We start from the raw sequence: 26,956 nt of genomic DNA on the forward strand, positions 1-26,956 counted from the left end.
AGTCCCCTGGACAACTCCAATAGTTTAGTAAGAGTTTAATTTTTGTATTTAACTCACTGAAATGCCCCTGAGCTGTTTGCTAATTGCTAAACATTACAGAATGTAAATATTACAGACGCTTATTGTCAAGGCATGTAATTTTGTTGAACCGCAATAGACATGAAAAAGAAATTCAGTGAAAGTTTAAAATCAACAGTCGGACAGGAACTGCAGGTTAATGATTTCCATCCGTTCCCATCATCTGCCTTGTTGAGCTAATCTACAGTCACATTCTTTCATTCCAGATAGAAGCAGATGAACTCTATGAAATAGTAGACATTTTAGTTCATGTTTTATGGATGGCCAAAGCACCACTTTCGGCTTTTTGCTTTCACTGTGGCAGTGAAAGCAAAAAGAGAACGGCTATCTTTTCGCATATGCAGACACTGTAGATGTATTGTAGTAGGAAGTGGCAGACAGGATGGAGGAAAGTCTACATCTGTTTCCCTCTATTCATCTGTTGGTTAGGATAACGATAAGGTTTGGATATCCTGCCATGTGCGCTGCCTCTTTCTCATACACTCAGCATTTCTGGCCAGATGTGCTGCCCTTCTGTTGCTCTAATTGGCATCACCCATCCAGTTACTAAAGCTGCTCAATCACCCTAAATACCTCCTCTTTATCATAATTATTAAGGTATTATAAGTTTACTGGCGTATTCTAAAAACTCACCTTGGTTTTAGGACAAAATAAAATCACATGAGCTGTAATAATACCTTTACGGTACTGTGTATTAGTGTACTTCATTAATCCCAGAAGGGAAAATAAAATTGTGACAGCAGCCAATCACGTAAAACAGAATGCAGAAGACTGTTGTGCTCAACAACTTTATTTAAAATAAAAATAGAAATCGTGTATGTTTAAAGCTTCAACCAGGCAATTAGTGCAGTGACCTTCACACTCGGAGAGCAAAGCTGTTTGAGTCCATTAAGAACAAATATTATAAACCAACAACAGCTAACATTATTCCTTTTTCAAGGTTTTTTTTTTGCACATCTTCCTATGAGTGAAGAGACTTGAGTGAGCTAATATCAAGTCAATTGTTTAAAGTGAGTCTTACTTTTAGATGGCTAAGTACAACTATAGTAACTGCAGAGAAACAATGAAATATCCATCCAACAGAAAGAATGATCGAATGCTGTACAAATGCTGCACCGTGTGAGAAAATGTTAGAATATTGTTACCCATCTCAAATCCTTGGAGAGAATGATTGATAACTTATCTGCACACGTATCCAATAGCACCCACCTCTGGGAATACATTTGAGGGTTCACACACATTTGCACAATGCTGCAGCCTGTCAACTCTTCTATTTTCTTCCTTCCTTCTAGGAACATTAAATGTTCCAGTGAGAAATTGTCAGTGGAATGTGTTCCAATCATTCTCACACTGACAAAGACATTCATACAAAGAAACAAAGATTGACCCAACAATCTAATCTGGTACCACTCCAGAAAACACAGGTTTGTTTGCCTTTGACAGGAATGAGGAATGTGAGGTCAAGGTAGTACTAGGTGGTGTGTGTGTATTTGTGTACCGACTCCTGGTTGCTGTTTAACTCAGAGTTTCAGTCTGTCTCGATTCTCTTGACTCGATCAACCTTGGACAATCTTTAAAAGTCAAAAATAATATCATAAGTGTTAATACTAACACTGTGGATCTCACAAGTGTGCACACCCTTGTTAAAATCTCAGATTTTTGATTATACTTACCTTTAATCCTGTACAATTCAACAGAAACACAAATCTGAAAGATTTAAAACATACATTTAAAAAGCTGCTATGGCTTTTTGTTGTTCAGTTTCAGTGCTGGAAATCTACTTAACCGTAAATAAAATTCATCTAACCTGAGGGTTTTTCTGACATTTTTACTCTGCTTTCTTTAGTTAAAACCCTAGTCTGCAGAGAAGTTGAAGCAGGAAAATGTTAAGCTATGTCATAAGAAGGTACCACACACTACAGCACTGAAACAGTATGGGACAAAGGGACTTTACTAAAAAATTTTATTTTTTCAAAATTCACAAAAAAAACCAAAGTAAATTTAAATCTGCAAGGATTTCTTTATGTGATAACAAGTGGTGTGAGAGAAAAGCCTTTTCTGTCAAAGAATACATCCAGCCCTGGTTAAAATTTACCAAAACCATGTCAATGTTTTTTTTTTGGGGGGCGGGGGGTTGTGCTTTTTTTGCTTTGATGAAACCAAACTTGATGCTTTAATGGCTACAATTGTGAAAGATATGTTTACCACAGAAACATGGTGGTTGCATCTTCGTTATCTGGGATTACTCAAAGGGAACTAGACTGTTCAAGGTAGATGAAATCATCAACTCTTATGGGGTCGGTGCACCTGATGTTTTGATCCTAAAACATCAATTTTGTTTAAGATCCCCAGTAGCCATTGTTGTGACAGTGACTACCCTTCCTGAGGTCCAAGTGTCTGTTAGAATGCTGAATATGAAGAAAAAAACTATCTAATTTAACAAAATAATTGTAACTGTAAACTAAAGTTGCTATAGTCCAGAACTAAATCAAATAAAACTTGTGGGTTCACTTGAAGAAGGCTGTGGACAGAAGAACTTGCAATGTAGAGGGGTAAATATGTGGGATTTTAATTAATCATACTAGAAAGTTTTAATATTGAAATTTAATTTTTAATTAATTTGGTATGCATGCAGGAAAAGGATTACATTTTCAAGGAGGTAGTACATTGGGATCAGGCACCTGAAGGTGTAAGTGATGGCTTCATAAGTGGAGCAATGTTATCAGAAAATTACTGCAGTTTTCAACTGTCATGAAGATGGATGAACGTCAGGAAACATACAAGATGCATTAGGATGCAGGGTTTTTGTTGTAGGTTTGCATGAAGAAAATTACAATACATTATGGCACAGAGATATTTACCACATTAAGGCTTGTATTACTAAACATAATTATACAATAACTAATACTGATTCTGGAAAAAATATAGAGTTATATACAGGTTGGGTTTTTTTTTACCAGCTTGAAGGTGATGGATTTTGTTCCACTCTGCTTGTGCTGCCCAGCCCAACTGGAAAACTAATTACTAAAATAGATCGGTGGATGTCCTTCCTGTGCTCCTAGAGTGATGTGAGGACAAAACCAGTTTATCCCAGTTTCCCAAAGTACTTTTATCTTTTGTTTATCCAGGAGATGATGCACTGAGGCTGGATTGGCCTGTTCTCGCTACCTGACCCGCACCAAAGACCATACGGTTCAGAAACGTTGAGTCCTCGCCTCACATTCACACCTGATGTACCAGCAACCGTGTGTTGTACTGTTTGTGATGTGCTGAACTCTCACTAGATTGTTCATGGTTCTAATGGTCACTTCCAAAGGTAAATGTTAATTTAAATAATAATTAGTGTCAAATTCAGTCTTCTTTAGGTGCAGTACAGTAACAGCAGTTAGCTCATAACTAAGTCAGCAGCTTTCAAAAATAAAACCCCAGAAGTAAGAAGTAACAACTGTCATCTAATCCAGTTACAACTATTCCGTTTAAAGCTTCTTGTTTTCATTGGAACAGATTAAAAGAAATCCTGTTTGTAACAAGCGTTGTGTGTTGAACTCCGGTGTCTGTTGGTGTTTGTTTTTCTGACGTCACCAGCTGCAGTCTGTCTGTCTGTCTGTCTGTCTGTCTGTCTGTCTGTCTGTCTGTCTGTCTGGGTGGCGAAGCAACCCTCATGAAATATTGATCATCTCCCTCCCTCCCTGCTGGCGTTTACCTTAATTGACAGGCAGGCGAGTGCAGAGGCCCCGACACTGAGATGATTGAGGTCACAGAATAAAACAGAAAAGAACAGAACCGGCTCGTCAGGTTCATAAAAGTCAGGGCCTGGCTCCCTCCCCCATTCCTGTATCAATCACGGTGGCTCATACTGTTTGTCATCTGCTCTCACGCTACTTTCTGTGCTTCTATCTTTCCTTCTGCTGTTTTTAAACTTTATTTACTTTGTAAGAAATGAGACATTCTGTGACTAAGAACACTTTTTAGGTCAATGTACTACACTTCAGAACTGGGTTACAAATGCAGCATTGCTGTTGCTGTAAAATGTGCTTTAAAAAAATGTATATTTGCTTGAATTAAAAAAAAAAAAGTCAGACTTGAAAATGCACATTCTGTCTTGTATGTTAAGAGCTGGAGGACGAGATGATGTTAATGTTGCACTGAACTTCCATGTCTGCAGTCCTGGCAGGCACATGGCATCCTGAAACCCACAAAAATAACAAAATTATGTGCATGACAACACATAAATTTGACATCAGTTCCCTCGGGTTGGAGAGCATTAAATAGGAGGTTTATATTTTCTGAAGTGTTTCTGTTTTTGTTTTGATGCAACAGAAATTAGTTTTTTGGCTAACGGCACGTCACAGCAGAGTAGGTTTTTATCATCAAAAATCTTAATTCTCCCTTTTAAGTTAAGCTACTGCTGGTCATTATACCACATCAAAAAAGATTAACAAGGGATGGATAAATCAATAAGTGTACTTTCCATCATCATCATTTTAGCATCTTCTGAATGTGCAGGACAATAAAGATTGCTTCTATTATATTATACCTTCAAAAACCACAAACACCTTATTAATTACATATTCTTTTGTCATGCCTCACAGGATTAATAGCACTGGGTGCTTATTACACAAAATTAGTTTCATACCTCTTTGTCCCATAACTCATACATGTCTCTTTATCCTGATAATTGGGATTGTCTTGTCATAATTGACATATTTTTGTGAAACAAGAGTTCCTGTGGGCATCAACAACAACCTAGCTTCCTTTTATTTTGGGTTCACTGCTTTGTGCATCAAGTGTTATGCACATTTGCCCCCTCACATTTCTTCCATTTGTTTCTTTCTTTTTTGTTGTTGTTGTCTTTAAGCATTTCAGATATGATTCATTATACTGTCAAATGTATTCTACAACACAAAAATGATCATTCTATTACGGGATAAGAAGCCATACACACCAACCTGTCTCTATTTTAAATTACTATATCAATTATTGCTAAATTATGTTTTAACTCTAACTAACTACATGATTTTATGCAATTTCACAAGTCAAACTTAGGCCTGACTTTACAACATATACAGTAGTAGGCTAAAACATATCAAAAAGCAACATTTCTTTTTAGATTGAATGTCAATCTAAAGACATTCAAAAGCTGATGAGAAACCAAGTCATTGACGTCGATCAGTCTGGAGAGGGTTTTGTAATCCAGAGTCCCTAAGGCTTAGAGATCCTGGCCAACTTTCGTGAGAGCATTTATGTAAAAATGGATAAAACATGAAACAGTTGTGAATTCTCCAAGGAGTGGCAGTCCTGCCAAAATTACTCAGAGGGCATCAACCACACATCCAACGTTAGCTGTAGTTAGTCAGAGTTAAAAGGTCAAGCATTGGAAAGACAACCATGGGAATTCATAAATTCTGTTCTAACCCAAAAAATTTGAAGGAGAAATTTTTATGATTAGTTTTTGACCTTGCTTATGTAGTAGGACAGCATTCTTTAAAGTAAACCAGACTAAAATTTAGCTACAGAGACAGAAAAATCTCACTGCCTGATATCGACTTGATGATGGTGGTTGTTGCACTCAAAGGTTTTGGGGCTTCTTCTTCATTTCTCTTTAAAATGCTTTATAAATAGAATACCTGACAAAGGATATTTTTTTAGATGGCTGCAAAATACCTAATAGAACAACAAAACAAAATATTCTGTGCATTGCTAAACAACATACAGCATATTGATGAGTTATGAAATTGTCCTTTCTCACACAGAAAGGAAAATTCTGTGTGAGCCGACCCACTTTTTATGACTCAAAGAGCCGGTTCCTAATTGAGGTGTTTCTCTTTTTACAAGTGCTGTTATGACAAATGAAGCTAAAAATGCAAAGTGTGCAAGAGTGCTCTGAACATACCTTTCCCATCATAAGGCAAATCAAACAAGTTGGCAGCATGGATTGAATTTAACAAGTCTGTACCAGTTTTATTATTTTAACAAGATAAGAACTAAAATCCAAATAAAGCTGATCTGAGTTTTTATCATTATTTTTGGGCCACCAATTAATTTCCTTGAAATAAAATGAAATAACTGGTTTTGCTTAAATCAATCAGAACCACAACCTCCAAGTTCTCCATTGCTCAGCAAACAAGCTGAGCTTTGACCACAGCTGCTGCACACTCATGGCCAACACTCAACAGTGAGGAACAAACTGTAATGGAGACGCTCACCACTAGCGTAGAAGCAAACATTATGTAACAAGTTAGGCTGCAACTTGCAAGTGGAAAGGTGCCTAAAGTAAACACAACACTTTTACTAGACAGGAAGGCGCATCCATCCACTGCACCATGGAAAGTTTTAGAAAAATTAAATCATCCAAATCTTGTTGCATTTATCCCTGTAGCAAAGGTTAAACAAGTTTCTGAGCAATAATGCTGCCAATGCACAAGATTTCATATCTTATGATCGACAAAGGGAGGTTGTTGAAAACAACAGAAAGCAAACACACATGTAACTGTAAGCTACATTAATACATTTGTTTTGTTAAAAAAAAAAAGGTATCCGTACTCTTAATTGTACAACCTGCCAGTTCCACTAATACAAGTTGACTTGCTCAATATTTCCAGTGCATATTGCTCTTCAAAACAAATTAATGCTTGCCCCATCAGTTTGTGAGTTAATGCAGTCTGACATCAGCTGAACAGCCCAGGATCTACAAGCTGTTGCTCTCTCATTATTTATGATCATAGTCACACAGTCACTTGTCAGAGGTTGGCTTTATTGTAGATGTAGATTTAGATGCATTGAGTTTGGGTGTTGGAACCTGTCTAAATAAATAATATTGCTGACAAGCACAATAAATCACAAGCTCAGTGGCTTGTTACTCAGGGGTCAATGCTCTGCATAAGCTTCAAGGAAAGGTTAATGACGGAGGAGGGACGGGGGAGAGCTGCTGCTCTGTCCTCATCCATGAAACACCACTGAACCTCTATGAAAGCTAAATTTTGTTTTTTGCTGTTTTTCACAAAAATGTTTTGATGTTTCTAAAAAATGTTGTTTCCTATTAATGATTCAAATGAAATGTTTAGTTTAAATCCAGAAAAAAAAACACATCTCACTAAATTACTTTGTGAATAGAATAAGTAAGATGAAAAGTTTTAAGCAAGTCATACAGTTTTATTTTTCTCCCATATGTCTACAACTTGCGTTACAGTGCAGATCTTCAGGGAGAGAATCAGCTTTTATCAGCTTTTATCAGTGGTTTCACAGCTTCTCATGCACACACTGCAGTAATGTTTTTTCTCAACTCTGTAAGTTGTTTCATTTGGCAATTATAAATCTGAGTGAACAAAGATGGCAAAAGTACTTCTTCAGGACTCCATGCAGGCCATTTTTAATCAATATCTACGTTAGATCAGAATTAAATATGTTATTGTACATGTTGAACTTCCTGGTTAAGCTCTATTGTTTTGATATCTTTGGCAGACCTGGTCATAAAATTATTTTTATACAACCAAGAAGTTTATTTCTGGTTGGACTTGAGATTTCTCTAAAGAAAATGTAATAAAACTACATAAAATGAGTATCAATTTAAAATGATTTATTATGAATTGATTTAATACAAAAATAGTGTACCAAATGATTTATACCCTTATTACATTATTTTAAAAAGCTGATAAACTTGACAGTCATGTATTTGAAGCTGAGAGGACTTGTATTTGCTTGGAGAACATGCAAACTTCATGCAGAGCAAGATGCTGCAAGGTATCTTTTTTCTTTTTTCCACATTGCTTTAAAGGTGTATTTGTGTAAAAAAAAAAAAATTGAGGAATGATGGATTTAGTATAATTTGGAATAATTCTGCAACATAATCAAATGTGTAAAAAGATTTCACAGTGAAATCTTTCAGGATCCACAGCAGTTTTTCCTCACTGAACATTTTAAAGTCTGCTCAAGTGTGCGTACTGCCAGAACAGAGTGAATAGTGTGCATATCACTCATTGTGGAAACTGACTCATACTAGCATAAGAGTACAGCACCACAAAATATTGGTAAGGTCAAACACATAATATCAGACTATCAGTTTCCCATCTGCCTGATACTGCCAAAATAATTCTGTTGGAGATTTATTCTGGATTTAATTTGAACAGGGATAAGCTGCTGACAAGGTGTTTTAAATAACCAGCAACAAAAATTAAGCTGCATCTGTCAGCAGCTGTGTGACCAATGGTGTCCCCGACACACACAAATGCAGAGGGACAATGAATGCCGATTGGTTGCAAAATTCCTCAATTTTCTTTTTCTAGATTTATGCTCTTGAATCCACAGGCTGAAAGTTCGGTCAGCATTTAGATTACGTTTCCTTCTTTCTCAAACCTCCCATTGGATCTGTTTTAATATGACGTGACTTTGATTTAGAAGGCAGACAAAGCTCAGTGTGGCCCTATGCTAGATCACAAACACAAAACACACACACACACACAGTCCTGTCTGTCTGCAAGCTGTCATTGGGGATTAACTAAATCTCACGTGCGCTCACACACACACGCCCACATGCTTCAGAACACTATCCTCTTTTGTCCAGTCTGGACAGCTGTTTGTGTATTCATGTCATCAGCCCAGGGGAAACTCATTTATTTAGTTTGCTGTGTAGTTGAAAGCCTTTGTTTGTTGTGCTGTGTTTTTCTGTGTTGCAGTTTTTTTTTTCCTGACGAGATTTTCAGTTCACTCCACATAACAATGTTGCATCACAGCTCTGCTCTCTTGCTTTCATAAGCATTCCTGCATATTATAATAACAAAAAAGGAAAAGGCCTGATGACAAATACGTGATTAAAATATGCATGAAATAGTATGAAATGCAGAATTTATGCAGAAGAGTAACAGGCTGACAATGTAGACTGAGTTTCTGATGGTACCAGTTGTTGACTGCAGGTCAATTTGATTTAAGTGCCAGAACAGGTGACATTGTTTGTCTCGAAAAGATAAAAGGAACAAATCTATATGTCAAATTTAATTTGTGCCCTGGGAACAAAGATGTTTTTTAGGATGGCTAAGAAACCGAAAAGACTTTATTTGGCGGGTTGTGAATAAGACTGTCATGACACCGTCATAAACATGACATAACACCTGTCATGAACATGAACATGTATGCAAATGTTTGACAATGTGTGCAGAAAATCCACGGTGCATTCAAATATGCAGTTCCAGTTCTAGTTTTTAGTAAACATTGAAATTGTATACTTCATAGTTTCTCCATTCTGTAAAAAGAGCAGTTCAAATGCTTCGATAAAAAACTCAAAATGAATGTAACATTAATGTCCATAATTGTACGTAAACTTCTGTACAGAATCATATTAATGTCTGTGTGTATGAGAGCTATTATATTAATGTAATAGCTCTCATGAATATTTATGACTGTTGTCATAAAGTGTCATTTGGTAAATCATGACACTTTTAATACAAAGTTGACATTATTCAAAATGTCTTTGTTATGACAAGTCTTAACTTGATTTCACTGAAACAATGCAGTGAATAAATAAACGTGTCGTCTGTTTAGTGTACATTTATTTATTCATATTTTCAGCTTTATGGAAAACATTTGAACATATTTTCAGTTCCAGTTTCTTTTCATCATGCCCCTCTCATGAAAAACACTGCTACACTAAAAGTATGCATCACCTTTCGCAGTTGACACAGTGCAATATAGCAAGCACTGTTTTTCTGTAAACCTTCAAACCCAGACTTGTCCAACAGATTGCCAGACGGAGAAGAAGGTGAGATTTGTCACTTCAGTGGATACTTCTCCACTCCTCTAGAGTCCAATGGCATTCGGCATTTGACGCTTTGCATTGCACTGGATGTAGGGACTGAGTATAGCTACTCAATCATGGAAATCCTTTTATGAACCAGTTCTGAAGAGCATATGAAGTTTGTAAATCTGTAACATTTGACTCAGCAGAAAGTTCATGACCTGTATTTGCACTCTGGGCTTTCTCTGTGAGTTTACATGGCCTACCACTTTGTGGCTGAGTTGCTGCCATTCCCAATGGCTTCTTTTGTGGTTCTTTTGTGGTACTAAGTGCTGATTTGGGAATAACCAGTGAGGGAATTTTTTTTGACTGGACTTATTGCTATGATGGTACCACACTGGAATTCGCTGAGCTCCTGAGGGCAACCCATAGTTTCAAAAATGTTTGTAGAAGCAGTCTGCATGTCAAGCTGCCCTGTGGCATTGGAAGTTATTAGGACACCTGGATCCAATGATTTGGCTTAGGGAATCCTTTTGGCCATACAGTGCATGTATACTGTCCATGTGATCATAAGCGGTTGGCTGAGACTGAACCAAGATACACACAATGATCCTAACTTCCCAGCAGCTTGTGTTTACGAGTCTGATTATATAAACCGTGGTGTTATTTGGTGTGAGCAGCTGCTGCTAACTGGCCTCACACCACCCATCACTGTTTCTGCCAAACAAAACACCGGGGGGTCTGACACTCTCACACACACATAAAATCATCAAACAAGGTTGTATAATTTATCTGTATCGCTTTTTCTTTATCTTTGCTCCTTTTAATTTTGCTCACACATGCATAGAACGGATTTCTTCCAGTCTAAATGTTAACTTACATCATTTCCAGTGTTTTGACTGAAATGAATGGTCTCGCAGTGTGTGTGCCAAGCATGGCACCAAAGAGGTTAGAAACACAATAGCTTGTTTAGAGAATGGGTTGGAAAAAGAGTCGCTGCAGACAGGGACACTATTTGTGTTTTAGCCACGGTGTAAAATAACATTGAAATCTTTCGGGGGTGGGTGACTTATTCTGTGGTAGAGCAGAAACAAAGTTCCTCTCACAATTGATTCATGCACGTTAGGTATTTTTACATAACCAACACAAGGTACAGAACAGTTTAAAACTACAACTTGCACTTAAAAATCTGAAAACTGTGTAGTAAATTTGGACTTTACTCTTATACTCCTAAATAAAATCTAAAGCAACCATTTGCTTTTAAAAAGAACTTAGCCAATTGCTCCCAAACCTAATCTCAGTATAAATCTAGATGTTCTGTGAATGCATTGGAGTTTTGTCAGAAGTTTGCTAATGTTAGAGAACATTAGGAAACAAACACAAAGTGAAAAACCTAGCAAGACCTGTCCACCTAAACTGAGAAACTATTAAAAGAAAAGTTTTGATCAGAAAAGAAGCCAAGAGGTCTCTGTCCACAGAGCGACTGAGTTGTGCATTCCCTTTGTCTAGCCTCTCTAGAAGATTGGCAGGATGAAAGCTGCCAATCTGAAAGTTGAAAGGATCATCATCTTAAGAAATCCTATTTGCAGTTTGCCACAAGTTGCACAACTCACATAGTTGACACAGCAAATATGTAAAAGAATGTGCTCTGGTCAGATGGTACCAACACTGAGCATTTTGGCTTGTATGCAAAATGTTATCTGTGAATATCTGCACATCACAGAGACTGGCCGTGCAACAAAATGTGAGAAGGCTTTTTTTATTAGCAAGGAAGGGGAAGCTTTCTTCCTTGAGTTTATGGGAAGGTGGATGGTGCCAAGTGTAGGGCAATCATGGGAAAAAAAACCTGTTAGAAGATGGAAATGACTTGAGATTGGGGTGGAATTTCACCTTCCGACATCAACCATAAAGCTACATAGAGATTTAGATCAAGCAATGTCCATTTGTCTAAACGGTCCATTCAAAGTCCAAACCTAAATCCAACTGAGAGACTGTGACAAAAGTTCAATTTAAGCTTGATCTATTTGGCAATGACAAATAGATCAAGCTATTTATTTGTCATCAAGCTTGCACAAAGCTTGATGAGACAAAAGACTTGCAGCTGTAATTTCACCAAAACATTTCTTCAGTATTGACTTAGATTTTATAAAACATGAACGCCATGGATCCTTTTACATCCTCTTACAATTGAGTTTGCAATTGTATTATGACAAAATTTGGAAAGATTTAAGGGGGATGAATACTTTGCCAGTAATTCTAAGTGAAGAGGAGTTCTGTCATGAGATCAGGAAGTAAAGACCAAAGACCTCATATTAAATGAACCTGTCTGTGTAACTGAACCAGGATCTGTCACTGATGTCGCAGGAGAAAGTAGCTATCAGTTCCCTGCTTGGATCGCATTGAATGTTTTTCAGTCAGAAACAGGTCGGCTAACATGTCAACAGAACTGATTAGTACCAGAGTGAGAACCTGGAAGGGTCTAATAATGGAGTTATAATAAGTATTGGACAGCAGCAAGTGTACTGAGTGACAGTATTCAGACAAGAGCGATCAGTGGGATGTCAGTAGACTGAACTCTGAGATAACTATATCTCAGAGTCCCCCTTTGGGGGACAAAAGTGAGTTTTGTTTTGACATCTTCATCACAAGACTCAAACTCTGTTTCAGCGGGTTTATGAAGGTCTTTGTTTTTGGATTTTAAAGATCTAAGGTGTTCAGTTGGTGCATTTTTGTTAAATGTTGAACTGTTCCCCCTTCAACCACACAATTTCCGAAATATCTCCACTAATCGAGGTAATTCCCAGGTTCTACTAGATAAACAAATGTACCTGCTTTCGTCTTTTAGTTGACAGTTGACGTTTGATCTTTCATCATTCAGTTGTTTGGGTTTCCTTTCATCAAAAGTTGATGCTTAAGTAGCACTCTTTCTGAATGACACTTCAGCCCCTTTCAAGACTCCTACAGTATTTGCAGTTCATCCACTTTAAATACTTCAAAAATCCGAGCTCCTTTCAGTCATTATAGTGTAACTAAACATCTAGTTATGCGGACTTTAACATAGCTCAGGGTTTATGCTGGAATCCAAATCCTCCTGCAGAGCTTTTAATTTAGTTGTCATTTTAACATCTTTGAGCTTCCTGTCAGCACTTAAAGGGATATTTCAGGGTTTTTAATATGAGCCTCTGGTTAATTGCCAACAAAACCTGGCCACCCAGTAACAGCTAGTCAAACAGGGGCCAACAGCAAAGTAGGTTTCAGCCACCTAAAACCACTCCAGTCTCAAATTAGAGCTGTGAGGTCTGCACAGGGTTTTATTCAGTCAAGAATTTCTGGAATTTGATTTGTTTTCCAGGACTAGACCAGATGGGAGTTTTAAATGAAAAAATGTGGCTTAACATTGTCAAGAAGACAAAAATTCAACCTCTCTGGACACTAACCATTGAAACTTGGAGCAGATGGACTACATGGGCAGAAAAACACATAGCAAAGAATAGAAAACTGAGGTATAATGTTAAGTTTACACTGACTCACCAAGACTGAACATTGAGATATTAAAAAATAAATTTTGAGATGAGTCTCGATTTCAACTGTGACATTTAGATGGTAGAATCAGAGCTTGGATAAAACAACATGGCATGAATATATCTTGCCATTTGTTAAAAGTTAAGGCTGCTGGTGGTAATGGTGGTGTAATGGTTTGAAGGATATTTTCTCAGCACACTAGTTGCTGACCATCTCTGCCCATCCCTTCAGGAAGTGCTCCCATCTTCTGATGGCTACCTCTAATTGGGAGATGCAAAATGTCACAAAGCTCAAATAATCTCAAATTAACTTCTTGAACATGATGACGAGTTCACTGTACTCTACTACTCCTCTACAGTCACCAGATCTCACTCCAAAAGAGTTGCTAATATAAAGACGATTTCCTGTTATTTTTATTTACGTCCAGTGTGACAACTGTCAAAGTTAAGTGGAACACCTCTGGAATGTGGTAAAACTGGAGATTCACATCAAGGATTTGCGATACACAATTATACTGTAATACTAACATGTCAATGTTGGCCGTCTGAGGAATGTTTCCAAGGCCTTGTTGACTTTGTACCGTAATGAATCAAAACAGGTCTGAAGTCAAAACAAGTACCAAGGTTGTATTGACAAGATAAACTTAAAAATGTGGCTAATGAATATACATTTCTTAAAGTTGGAGAAGAATGGAAATTTGTAGCCAACTTTGTGCCTTTTTTAAGATATGTAAGATACAAAGGAACAACACACATAAGAGTTGCTAATATAATGACAATTTCCTGTTATTTTAACGTAAAATCTATTGTAGGAAGTGGGTAAAAGTGAAGAAGTAAATGGTCACATTTTAAGATTAACCAAAAGGATTTATTAACAAAATGTCAAAGCATCTCTGAAACACCGATGAGGAGTATGATCAATAGTCACTGTGAATCATCTTGTGGAAAGTAGGTTCATTTAAGTAAATTAAATTATTTATTTGATTTATTTTTGAGTGACTGCACAAATATGAAATAGGGGATGTTCAAAATGACTACTTTTTGCTGGTTGTGCGGCAATTAGCAAAAATGTACTCTGTTCAGCTCTATTGATCCCATGCATGGTTGAAGAAAACCTGACACCATAGCAACAAATTGGACAACTGGAGAGCATACTTCTAAAGTGGAACAACTGACCCCTGAGGAACAGATGAAGGGGATGTGTTACTAAGTTGCAACATGAGCCGTACAGTTCAGTTCTGTACATTTACGTCTCTGTTTCAACCTCTCATAATTAATGCAAGAGTGATCACCAAGCAGCGATTCAACACAAGCAGGCATGACGAGTGCGACGACATGGCAGGAAAGGAATGGCACAATATGTTACACAAACAAGCCAGAGACACACACCTTTTAAACGTCAGCCCCTGCAGCCATGAGGTATGCAAATAATTTTTCCATTTAAAAACACACACAAGCAAACCATTCAAAAAATCAGGGATCATCTGTGAAGCACTGAGTCACAGAGATCCGATACAGTCTGGAAGAGGATGAAATTTGAGTTCACTGTTTTTCAGCTTTGGAAATGTATAGAGAAAGCTAATTAATAAGAGGATGGAAAAATGTTTTCATTATCAGAATTTGTCTAAAGACTATGCCCTTCCTTTTCTGTGTCAGTGCTGATTTCCTTGTCTTCTTCCTTCCCTCTGACCTTCTTGATATAATTTTCAAACCTTATGCTTTGTTTCCTTCTTTCATTCCTCCATTCCTTATGCCCTTGGTTCCTTGCTTTCTCATAACCTTCCTTCATTGCATCATCACCCATTACTTTGTTGTGTCCGTCCTTCTTTACTTACCTTTGTTCCTTCCTTGTCTTTTCTTGCTTCTTCTCTGGTGCCCTTCTTTTATTTATTCACATGTCCTTCCTTCTTCCTAGCATTCTCCTTCCTTTCTCACCTCCTTTCAGCTTTCCCTCCTTTTCACTTACTTGGTTTTTTTTTTTGCAGATTACATATGTAAACCATTCATGCCATATAAATATTTGCCATAAACTTACAGTGAGCTGAAGCATTTTACATTTTAAGGTGAACACAAAAACCTGGGAATTCCAGAGAGTTGGTTCTTGCAAAGGGGGGAGTGTTTACATGAACGTGTCGGATCCCTGAAGTCATAATGAATAAAACAAGACACAAATTCAGATGTTGCCGTTTATTTCAACTCTAACAGCTGAGTGGTGATATCCTTCCTCCACAGTGAATTTGTTTTTTGTTTTTTTTACTTCAGAGTTACTAAACTAGGTGCCAAATATATAGAAAAAGATGTCTGAATGTCAGTGAGAGGCCTAGAGAGTCCCTGATCAAGAGACATAAATTAGCTCATTTTTGGTAACTCCACAGGAACAGTATCATCTTTTTTTTTATCTAAGTGTGACAAAGATAATATTGCTCACATTTACACTTGGACAGAGTCAGATATGTAAGCTTGACAACACAACATCCTGACGACATACAAAGTAAATTATGTATTTTTTTACTGAAGGAAGACCTTAAAGTGATGAATCACTTCTGCTGGGATGCTTGCTGTCTGTGCAGGTCTCAGAGGAGCCAGCTCTGCTGGAAAGCACAGAAAATACTTCTCTGCAGCAACTATTTTCAGGGTAAAAAGAAAAAGTGAACCATAGCTGAAAATAGTTCTCCTTAATGTCACAGCGTTCAGACATGCAGCGACTGCAGGATTACTAAATGGGTCTGTTCCAAAACGCATCTCGAAGTCTTACAGGTGTTTGTACTTGCAGAAGGACTTGCACGTGCAGCGGTGTAACGATTCAGATACAGAGTTACTCCTGTAAGCCAGTGTAACAGTTTTAGTCGTATCAGTCTGCTCCAAATGAATGCAAGATATCCCAAAATGTTCACATGGATCTGTTTACGACACACTAGATTACGAGCGTGGCGACGTGCTGTCTCACTATGCGTTACGCAACATTTCTATGACAAAGGAGCAACAATTCTTTGACCTGAACCTTGATATAAAAACAAGCCTTTCCTTCTTGGCCCACATTGATTATGGTTGAGTAAGAAGCTTTACATGGAAACAAAGCCCTTTAGAGCAACCAAACTGATGTTACAACAATAATCCAAACACAGATTTAAAGGAGCACTGCGCCAGTTTCACCCACAGTGTTCAGCGTCGGAGAGCTAATACCAGTCAGGAACAAAAAATAGGTGTATGATGTTTCCTGACTCCATTAGACCGGCCTGATGACGTCATCGGAGGGATCTAAAGTTGATCTGACAAACTGTGACATGTGGGATTTAAAAGGTTAGACAGAGGAGCTTCTGATCGAAGGTCTTATCTAACAAAATCGTGAAATGTAGGATCCACAGTTTGTAGATCTTAATGGGGGCTAGATATGAGATCTCTGCTTCAGTCACTAGCAATCTGTTTCATTTTAAACCTTTTCTTTTGCTACTCATGAATGGTTAGAGGCAATTTACAATATAGCTGGACTGAACATGTAAATAAGATTGAATATGTTAACTTTTTACAATTAATACAAAAATTACCAACTAGATCAACTCTTAACCATGGTGAACCTATATATGAGATAATTATTGACTATAGTGATGAGAGAAATGTGGGGAAAACAAGTTAAGAATTACAAAAACATTTGTTCTGTGATGGTAACAATAAACTAATGAAAGCAATTGTTACGATTGTTGCATGCTTTTGCTGTTTTGTCTGTTTTTCTACTTTTATCTCTGTTGGTCACTAATAAAGCCTTCAGTTATGCTTCAGAATATAATCAAACCCACTTTTTGTACTGCTTACCTCTCTAGCTTCATGTCTTAATTTAATGAGTGTTTAGCTTTTATTGGCCGAATAGTTTTGGATGCATTTAATGACCTGTGAAAAGAATCTGACTTGTTAATTGACCTGCCAGTCACCAATCAGAGCTCACTAAAGGAAAATGTCTCAATTCTGAGCCCTAATTGGACTTGAGTTTTTCTAAACACTTTTTTATCATCCCATATAAAATCATTAAAATATATGTTCAAAATATAGATCATCAGTACTTTATAACGTTTGTTTTTTTCCTTTTACCTTTTAATGAAATTCTGTTCATTTTGTTTCCTGTTTCACTTTAATGATGAAAATAAAATCAAGGAGACACCTTCTTTTTTTAGATTAAGATGGTTTAAGACAGAAATTTAGCTATAAATATGCTGAATTCAATTCTTGCTTTTCTTTTTTTAAGAGTGAAAGGTTCTTTGCCATACTGTGTCCAAAAATTAATTAATTTTTAGACAGTTGACCAGTAAAAGAGGTGCATTAATAAAAAAAAAAATACAATTTATGATAAGACATGGGCCATTGTCAGGTTGTAAAAAGTTGTTGTTTCAAACCCTCTAAAACTGGTTCAAAGTCCTTTTATTGAGAGACCAGAGAAAGTGCCAGAACCACTGGAGTTTTCTCTGTCTGTATGGAGCATAGAGTGGTATCAAGACCCCAACATCTGTTACTGCCCAAAACCAGTGAGCTGGCTAAAAGAAAGGCTCTCAGCTTTCTCAGTGCTAATAAGAATGTAAACTTTGATAGTTTGTTAGTATTTCTGCTCGCAAAAACTACCTTTAAGTCCAACAGGTGGTTATTAGGTTGTTTTATTTATCTGTTTTCACTAAATCTATGCTTTGGAGGCAAAATGTGTAGAACTAAGGTACTTTAATGCCTTGTTTGAACAGCGGTAGGGTAAACTTTCTGCGTTAAGTAAAATAATTTGTCAGGTGAGCATTCTCAGAGAATCTCATCTCTATCCCATAATAATCTGTAACCGAGAGAAAAATAGAGAGAAAAAAAAAACTTTACGTGAATCTTCAGTTTTGCTTAGCAGGATATGTAAACATTGGTGTTTTTATTCAAATTTGTGAAACTTACAAGTTTGTTTTTCCAAAGTTTTGACCATTCAAAATATGAAACAGCAAGTGGTGATTTTTTTTTTTTTTTTTTTTGCTGTTATTTTTAAATGACTGCTCTCTTTGGATCTGTTTTCATCACCTTTGCAGCTGACATGCCAGTATATCTTGAAATAAACATCACAGCCGATTTTGACTCTTACATCGAAGCTGCTGTTTATCGCCATTATAGATGTACTTAGTACACTGTGAACTGTGATCATGTTTATCTCAGCACAGGACAATGGATCATAAGTTAATAGTTATAACACTCCTCCAGGCTACTTCTTCTAATAAATTATGCTGTTTTGACCCAAGATGGAGGTCAGAAATCAGCTTATGGAGCTGCACATCTTACCAAGCCTCTACTACACATGCTTCCCTGTCTAAGCTTATTGTCCCGTGACTATATAGAGATTATTGCTATAGAGTTGCAGTGTCACACAGAGATGTGGTTTTTATATTTCAGGAAGCCAAGACTGATTTCTCTCAATGCCACTGATTTTGTCTCATTGAACTGCATAAAAGCCTAAGATGCTGCGACACAAAGATGCATTACACCAGTGATTCACACACGGGAGGGTTGTCGGAGTCCTGGCTGTGCATTGAGCTCAGGCCCGTGTCTGAATCCTCATCATTGATGCTGCAGGCTTTTGACAGACCTCTAGCCTGCTCCACCCAACCCGTGCTCTGCTCCACTGACCCCGGGTCAGCCTCTGCACTGTTCACAGGCAGTTCTTCCTTTTCATCATCAGTCAGTTGTTTGTTTGCCTGCTCCAGCTCCATGGTCTCAACTTTGGCAAGCAGGTCCAACAGTTCACTCTCTTTGGTTTCCCAGAGTGCCAGACTCAGGTCCAAGTCCCCTCTGATGGCGTCCAGGTCCGTCTTGAGTCTCAAGCCGATGTACAGACTCGTGTCCAGCTGGGTTTTTATCCTCTCCTCCTCCAGCAGGAGCTCGTTTTCTGACAGGCTCTCCACATCTGGATCCGCGGGCTCGCAGAGGCTCATCTCCTCCGCGGTGCTGTCGGTGTCCTGCGCATCTTCCGATGCTCCCTCGTCGCGCCGCCGCCTCATCCAGCGCCGGTTCAGCTCCTCCTGGATCTCCCCGGTGATGCTCTCCACCAGCGCCTCCCGCTCCGTCACCTCCTCCTGCAGCCGCACCACCTCCTCGCAGCGGCGCGCGTACTCCTCGAACTGGGCCAGCGCCTCCGCCGTGCAGCGCACGTCCTGGTGCTCCGCTTTGCGCTTCCCGTCCGCAGACGGAACCGGGCTCTCCGCGGAGGATTCCACCATGTACGTGTCCTGCACATAGTTCACCCCGTGTCTCTTGATGCGGTCGAAGTGCACTTTGGCCTCGTACCGCTCGATCTCCCGGTCCAGCTCCTTGATTCTCTGGATCTGCTGCCGGATGGTGTGATCCTGCGAGATCACCAAGTGGACCAGCGTCTCCATCTTCTCCACTGAACTTTTATCTTTAGGTACTGTCTGTTCCTTCTTTCTGTTCATTTTATCCAACTTCCTGAAGGCCTTCCGGACGATGCGCCTCTGCTTCTCTTGGGACATGTTGGCAGCAGCCGCCGCGGCGACCCAGCAGCTCTTAGCGGTGCCCTTGAGCAGCCCACCCGGGCCGCCGCTCTCCCGGCTCGGGACGACCCGCGCCTCGGCACTGCGGGGCCCGTTGTTGGGCAGCGAAGCTTCGCTCTTCACAAGGACGAACCGGACATTCTCCTGCTCGTCTCCCCAGGCGCTCCACAGCCGCAGGATCTTGGTCTTGTTGGGCAAAATCCTCTCGAAGCCTCTCCACTTCTCCACCACGCAGTAGGACTGCGGAGAGCCGGACAGCATCGCGGCTGCGGCGCCCTGCTGCAGGTTCTGGTCATCCAGCAGAACCCTCACAACGTCGGCACAGGTGGTCCGTTTAGTCAGTCCGGAGACCAGCTTCTCCTCTCGGCAGACCCATACCGAGACTTTCCCCTCCTCGGGCTCCATCTCCAAAGAGAAAGAAAGAAAGAAAAAGTTTTCCAGGGAATCTCTGCTACGGAAGTTTCTGTGTTTATATTCCTAATTCCAGTTGATGTGTTGCTGAAGCGCTTCCTCTGCTGATTTTAACTGATCATTCAGGAAAACCTGCATCTTCTTAAAGAATCATTAAAAGTTCTCAGCAAAAATTCGCATCCCGTCCCGGTCCTTCAGCGGTGTGTCTGCAGGCTGCATGCCGGGTCCTCGTTCCTCTCCCCCGGGGCAGATTGCTGTTGCTCCGGAGAGGAGAGGAGGAGAACAGCGTCCTTACGTCGGGACAGGCGGCTCTGATGTGCGGGACAGAAGCAGGAGGCTGCTGGAGCTGCCGGAACACGCCTCCCCCCTCCTCGCTCTCTGCCCACTGATCATCTTGCAGAAACTTACACTCAGATTATCAGAGGTGCCTTTTGTTTCAGTTTGTTTAAACTCAGTAAATAAAAGTTGGCCCGTTTCAGGCTCAACACAGAGTTTATTATATCTTACTGCGGTGTTTTTTGTTGTTGTTTCTTTTAATACGTATTTATGGAAGCCCGTCTCCACCACTCTGATTTAAAATAAATAAATAAATAATAACGGGCTTCCATATGTAAAAAAAAAAAAAACATCCTGTGTGACAACTGTCAAAGTTAAGTAAATTAATTGTAACTTCACAGAAAAATATTTACTTCATTAATGCAATTTCTCATACAGGTTTATTATTCACAAAATGTTCTGTTTCAGGTATTTCTTTTAACAGATGATTATTTCTCACAACTAATAAAAACTGAAAATGAATTTTGATATTGAAGAAAATTAATAAAATATTTTCATACAGATATGTGTCTTAACTTCACAATTATTTTAAAAGCTGCTAACCAGTGAGTGGAAAGTTTAGTGGAAAGAAAAACTTTGTTGGAAACGAAAAGGCATGCAACCAATGTTGAGAACCACAGTCTTGAAGGAATTGTGAGTCGATTGAAGAATTTTGGTGAAATTCTCAAGGTGTGAACTGCATCTGTAGTCATAGCCTCAAGACTCAGCACATACATGTATCCAGGCTATAATTGTCACATTCCTTGTGTTCATTCATTCATGAACACAAAGCAATGCCAAAGTAATGTCATTTGGCATAAGGGCTACTGGCCTGTTCTTCAGTGCTCCAAAGTCCTTTTTTTCAGCTGAAAGTAAATTTTGCATTTTATCTGGAAATCAAGATCGCAGAGTCTGACGGAAGAGAGCAGAGATGCAGAATTCAAGATGCAAAGTGTCCAGTGTAAAGTTTTCACAGTCAGTAATGATTTGTGGAGCCACATTTGCCTGAGATGATCTACTTTGTTTTGTACTTTTTTTTTCTTTTGCACAGTTTGGAGGTTGTTTAATCTTCTTTGGATAAATTTAAAGGTATGCTTTCAAAATTGTTTTCTCAAGTAATGTCTTCATGTTCTGACTGGTAGATTTATTGAAATTAGTTGCTAATTTAGTCAGTAATACAAGATTCGGAGTGTTTATATATATATGTGTGTGTGTGTGTGTGTGTGTGTGTGTGTGTGTGTGTGTGTGTGTGTGTGTGTGTGTGTGTGTGTGTATTTTGTAAGAGTTTTAGAAGTGTTCTAAATGACCAGCCTGATGAATCTGGGTTAGAAGCAAAAAAGTAACATTGGATTGATGGTAAAACCTTAATTCTGCAGCGCGCATTGTTACGCAGCTTCATCTGTATACTCTTATCTCTGAATGTTTATCAGCTCAACTGAGCCGACTGTGAAGCCAAAGGAAATCCATCTTTTACTCCCTGCAGAGTTCTCGCATAATATCTGAAACAGTAATCTGCTGTTTAAGAGCAGAATATGTTCTGCGTTAAGTGGTCTGACTCTGGTGTCTGTGTGCATCTATCCCCAACACGCAGCATTAATGTTTGTGTTCTGTAGCCTCTGCTCAGGCTGGGTGTGTTGGTAAATAAAGTGCTTAGAAAACCACCTGGGAATGTGAACACTCATGCAGAGATGGGAGGACGCATTCACATATCAGACACGGGCAGACAGTATTACCCAGAGCGGCGTGTGTGTAGCAGGCACGCATTACAAACAGTAGATTTGGATTAAGAGGATTGTTGATGCTGCGTCTGGGATGTGTGCGTGAGAGAGAGAGAGCGAGTGAGAGCAGAACGCTTTTCCTGTGTTTGATCTCATTTCCTGTGAGGTCACACCGTGCATGACCTGTGCATCTATTATTAGCTGTCAGGTTTGGATCCTGAAATGTCAATAGAATAAACAAGACCAAGGAAGCAGACTTCATGACGAGTACTATCAGGCTGTTGAAGCTTAATTGGTTGAAAATGTTCTAAAGTTGTTATTTGTTGTTTTGTTATAAATACTTAATTTAAAAAAGTTCAAATTAAAAATAAATAAATAAAAGCTAATACAAAAACATACACTTTGTTGGATAACATATTTGTCAGATATTTGCTTAGACTTGTTACAGTGAAAGTCTGCAAGAAGCTGGTGTTTTAATTCTCATGTCATGAAAAAACGGAGTTGTAATTCTTAAACTGTAGCGCACTCTGCTGTCAAAACAGGGCATTGCATGTCAGAAAAGAGATACTTTCCACGCATCCGTTTCCTTCCACTCTGATATCAGTTTGCAGGGGTAACAGGTGAGAATTTGACACCAAGACCCAAATCCCAATCAGAGTTTGTAGCAAATATTTGTTAACAAATGCTCTCTATCCCGTCTGAACTATACATTAACCAACATTTCACTTTTATTTCAAATGGATATGTCTTCCGCATGGTTCAAACTCCAATGTTTGTTTTGGTGTTTTTCTAATATGTTTATTTAGTCTCTAACTCAGGCTGGTTTCTACAGGATTGTCAGATTTAAGGCTGCATGGCTCCAGATCTTGGAGAGTCCTTCGGTCACTATGGTTTAGACAAGCAAATTTAAAGCAGTTGAGAACCATTAAAATATTTTTTTCCTAAATAATGAACGTGTGCTACCAGTGAAAGGTTTGGCCCCAATTTCCAATTGAATTGAATGAGAAGGTGTGTTCAAACTTTTCACTGGTGCTGTGTATAAACTTTGCATATTGATTGTTTTTCTCTCTTTTTTCAATATTAGAATCTTAGTTTTAAATTGTATAATTAAATTTTTGTTGCTCTAAAAGGAACCCCACAAAATCCAGGGTTTTTGAACGCACCCTGAAGCATGTCAGTATAGTGCAGACAATGAATGTTTAATTTTTCCTGATGATTATACCTTTTTAGCTGTTTTGTTAAAGATCAGTACAGTACAATTAGAGATGCAGAGTATCTCTAAAGAAACATTGTGAATAAATAAACAGGTGTGAATAAATGTGGTGAAGTGAAATATTGACCTCCATAATTGCTTCCAAATTTAAACCTAAAACACAATTCTGTAAATATGCAGTACTTCCAAGAAATAAGCACATAAAAATACATCACCTCCAAATTACAGGATTTGATGCTAATAGTAATAATAAATAAAGTTTAAAAATAGTATCTAGTCCTTACCAGGTTCTTAAGTTGTGTATAACTGACCTTAAGCGTACAAAAAAATCACACTTTATTAGGTCTGATTATGTTCATTAATCTGGGAAGAGTTATAAACTCATAGCTATTTCAAATTATATGAGGTCCACCATTTTGCGGGGAATGATGGACCACATTATCTCGCAAGTGTAGATAATCACTTGTGAGATTATCTACAAGTGGAAAACATTTATGACAGCTGCCAGTCTTCCCAGGAGTGGATGTCTCCTCAGATTCATCCCAATGTCAGACCGTGCGACGCTCAGAGAAAGAACAAAAATACCCACAGGGCTTGTTGACAGCCACAGGACCTGGGCACCTCGCAGTCAGTAAGTCCACTGTTAACTCCTCTGTAAACTAAAGAGTCAAACGTGAGAGAGCTGGAGCCTGGTCCAAACTGGTCATTAACAGAACAGCAATGTCAAACACAGCAGCTACTCTACAATGGATTAGCTAGAAAAGAAATCTTTAGCAAAGCCTCAGTCAAAGTGTCTGTTGTTGATGGAGTGAAGAAACATAGAAAGGCCAGTTGAATTAACACTTGTTTCTTATTCTATGAAATCTATGTGGACTTCAACTTAAAGAAATGTGTTGAATCAGATTTAAGTCTTTTCACCTTAGAGTCTAGTAACACATCAGTGTTTGTCATATATAAAGTAGAAACCCAAGAGTTGAAAGAGAGTGTGTTTCCCTTCTAGATATCAATGTTGCTAATTGTCCCTGCTGGGCTCATTCTGCTTCATCTTTTCAAACTGACACACAATAGCTAGTTCAGTTTAAAGAGCATTTTTAATTTTAGAAAGTATCAAAAATGACCGAAGAAGCAATGAATAAATAAAGCGAAGTCACAGTTTAGAACTGACAATTTATTTAAACTGAATAGCATATGCGTACAAAGTCTCTACAAAGCTAGAAAATATCTAACATACTTTTAGCCATATGAAGGGGATAAAAGTTACAAAGCAAAGATCAGACCCTGTGCAATACCAATACATACACACATATAACTAGTTTCTGGATTTTTTTTTCTCTAGATGTTCTCTCTTCTTCACAAAATAGGATAAACATTGGAATATCAAAGATATACACAACATCTGTAATAAAGGTTATTGTCACTTTCATACAAAGCACCTTCTGGAAACCCTCGGTGAACAGACAGACGCGCTGCACGGGCACCGGAGAGAAAAGTTTCAAGGCCATTTTGGAGCTGATTTACAGACAGGGATTTCTGTGCCACACGTAGGATAGGAGATAAATGCCCCACTTACACACACGAGACGACATTAAGCACACGGACAACAATGACTGAGAAACTCCACTGAAACCTTCTGGCATGGAGTATACACACTGATTCAGTCTCTAGTGCCGTTATGATTAGTAGGTAATCAACAGTGAACAGCTGAGTGACTGCTAATAGGCCTCTTTTAAGAACTCACAGTTTAGAGAGGCCTGTTTCCTGCACTTCCTCCATAACTGAGATGTTAGGAGGAGTCCAGGTTCATTTCTTTTGAGATAAGCAGCTTCTAGCCTCATGCGGCTCCCGCGACATCACTAGTCTGCTGTGTTTTGTCCCACATCACGACCGTCTTTGGTAAGCAGGTGGTAGACTATGTCCAAACAGCATCAGCGGCTTCGAGGCCGCCTGCTAGGTTAACACTCACGTGTTGCATGTTGATTCCGGAATAGAAAGACTCTTTTAGCCTGTCTGCAAACAAATTACTGCAGCATGGGACAAAACTCAGTGAGGGTCGAAACCACAGAGGTCTTAGGGTTAACAGAGACAAATTTAAAAACAAAAAAGAAAGAAAGGTCAGACTGGCTGTCTTTCAGATGTCACTGCAAATAATTATTTCCGCTTTGAGGCCCCTGCTGCATAGCACTGCATCTCCTGGACACTTCTGACCACCGCAGCTGGAAGCAACCACATAACTCCTGTAAAGTTTTCTTTTTTAAAACATTTACACTCTTCTGGTCCTCATTTTTACATTGCATCTATTGTCATCTTCAAATTTTGGTAGTTCAGCATTTGCTCGGTGGAAATGTTTTCAAATTGGTAAAAAAAAAAAAAAAAAAAAAAAGCACATTTGCTAAGTTTGTGAGGAATTTTAATACTCGTGAGTGACAGACGCAGCTTTCACTGAAACTACCTCAGGAAAATTTTTCTGCTTGCATGCCATGAGATAACTCATGGTATCAGATGAATGTCTCTATTAGCTCATAAGCAGCTGTGATAGGAGTTGGTTCCTATAAAATAAGCAAATAATTTCTTTAATGTATATAATTATTTCCTTGCAGGATGTTTGCGAATGAAAATTTACCAATATTATAGTTAAAGTGTGTTATAAGTGCACAGTGGAGATTAAAGCCTACGTTTCCTGTGCTTATGAACATACTTTCTTTTATCCAAAGCAGAATGAATAGAAAAACTCCATCTTACACTGCTATGGACAAATGTGGCAATGGTTCATCAAGGGATGGGCCCAAAGTTTCTGCCTTATGCCCTTTTTTTTAGTTTTATTTATTTATTTATTTTACCATAGCCTATAAAATAATTTGGTTTATCAAATCTTTATGTTATATTTTGCATTTTTTAAATGTTTTCTTTTTTGCTGTGTAAAAAGGTTTTGGTTCTCTGAGCAGTTTTTCCTTTTGGTGGGACATAATTTACTCTGTTGCCACTGGATGTATTATTTATTTAATTATCTTTACTCTTGAGATCCTCATGTTTTAATTTGAACTACATTTTCTTTCCAATCCAAACAAACTTTTTTGCACAGTTTAAAGAATCTGGCAATAATTTGGCATTTTTATGATACATAGAATGGCTGTAGCTTAGTGTTTGTGCCCAACTACGATGCCTTTTAGACTTTAAACCTTTGAAAGTGCCCTGTACTGAGCAGGTATGGGTTGTTTTCCTGCGTGAAAATATACAAATATTTTAAATTGTTAGTTTTAAAAAATGCAAAAATTTTCCATCATACAGTTGCTAGAGTTTAAATCTTTAATGAGATGCCAGAAAGAGACTGAAGGTGATCAGATGTTGAGTGAAGCATAACGGTGAGTATTGACTTCTCCTCTCCCACTTGTTTCTGCACACTAATGGTCAAAAGAGTTTTCAAAAGTGCAATGCAAGGCATTTTGAGATGTTAAAGGAAT

The 26,956-nt window shown here is 38.5% G+C and overlaps 1 protein-coding gene across 1 annotated transcript; it reads right to left on the reverse strand.

The window, feature by feature from the left end:
- Nucleotides 1-15,501: 15,501 nt before the first annotated feature.
- On the reverse strand, nucleotides 15,502-21,016 carry LOC102222843 (ras association domain-containing protein 10-like). Its single transcript, XM_023324703.1, has one exon. It carries the CDS (start codon nucleotides 20,244-20,246, stop codon nucleotides 18,813-18,815), a length of 1,434 nt encoding a protein of 477 aa, XP_023180471.1. The 5' UTR covers nucleotides 20,247-21,016; the 3' UTR covers nucleotides 15,502-18,812.
- Nucleotides 21,017-26,956: the final 5,940 nt, after the last annotated feature.

Source organism: Xiphophorus maculatus, chromosome 2 (genome assembly GCF_002775205.1).
Source record: "Xiphophorus maculatus strain JP 163 A chromosome 2, X_maculatus-5.0-male, whole genome shotgun sequence".
Lineage (NCBI taxonomy): Eukaryota > Metazoa > Chordata > Actinopteri > Cyprinodontiformes > Poeciliidae > Xiphophorus > Xiphophorus maculatus.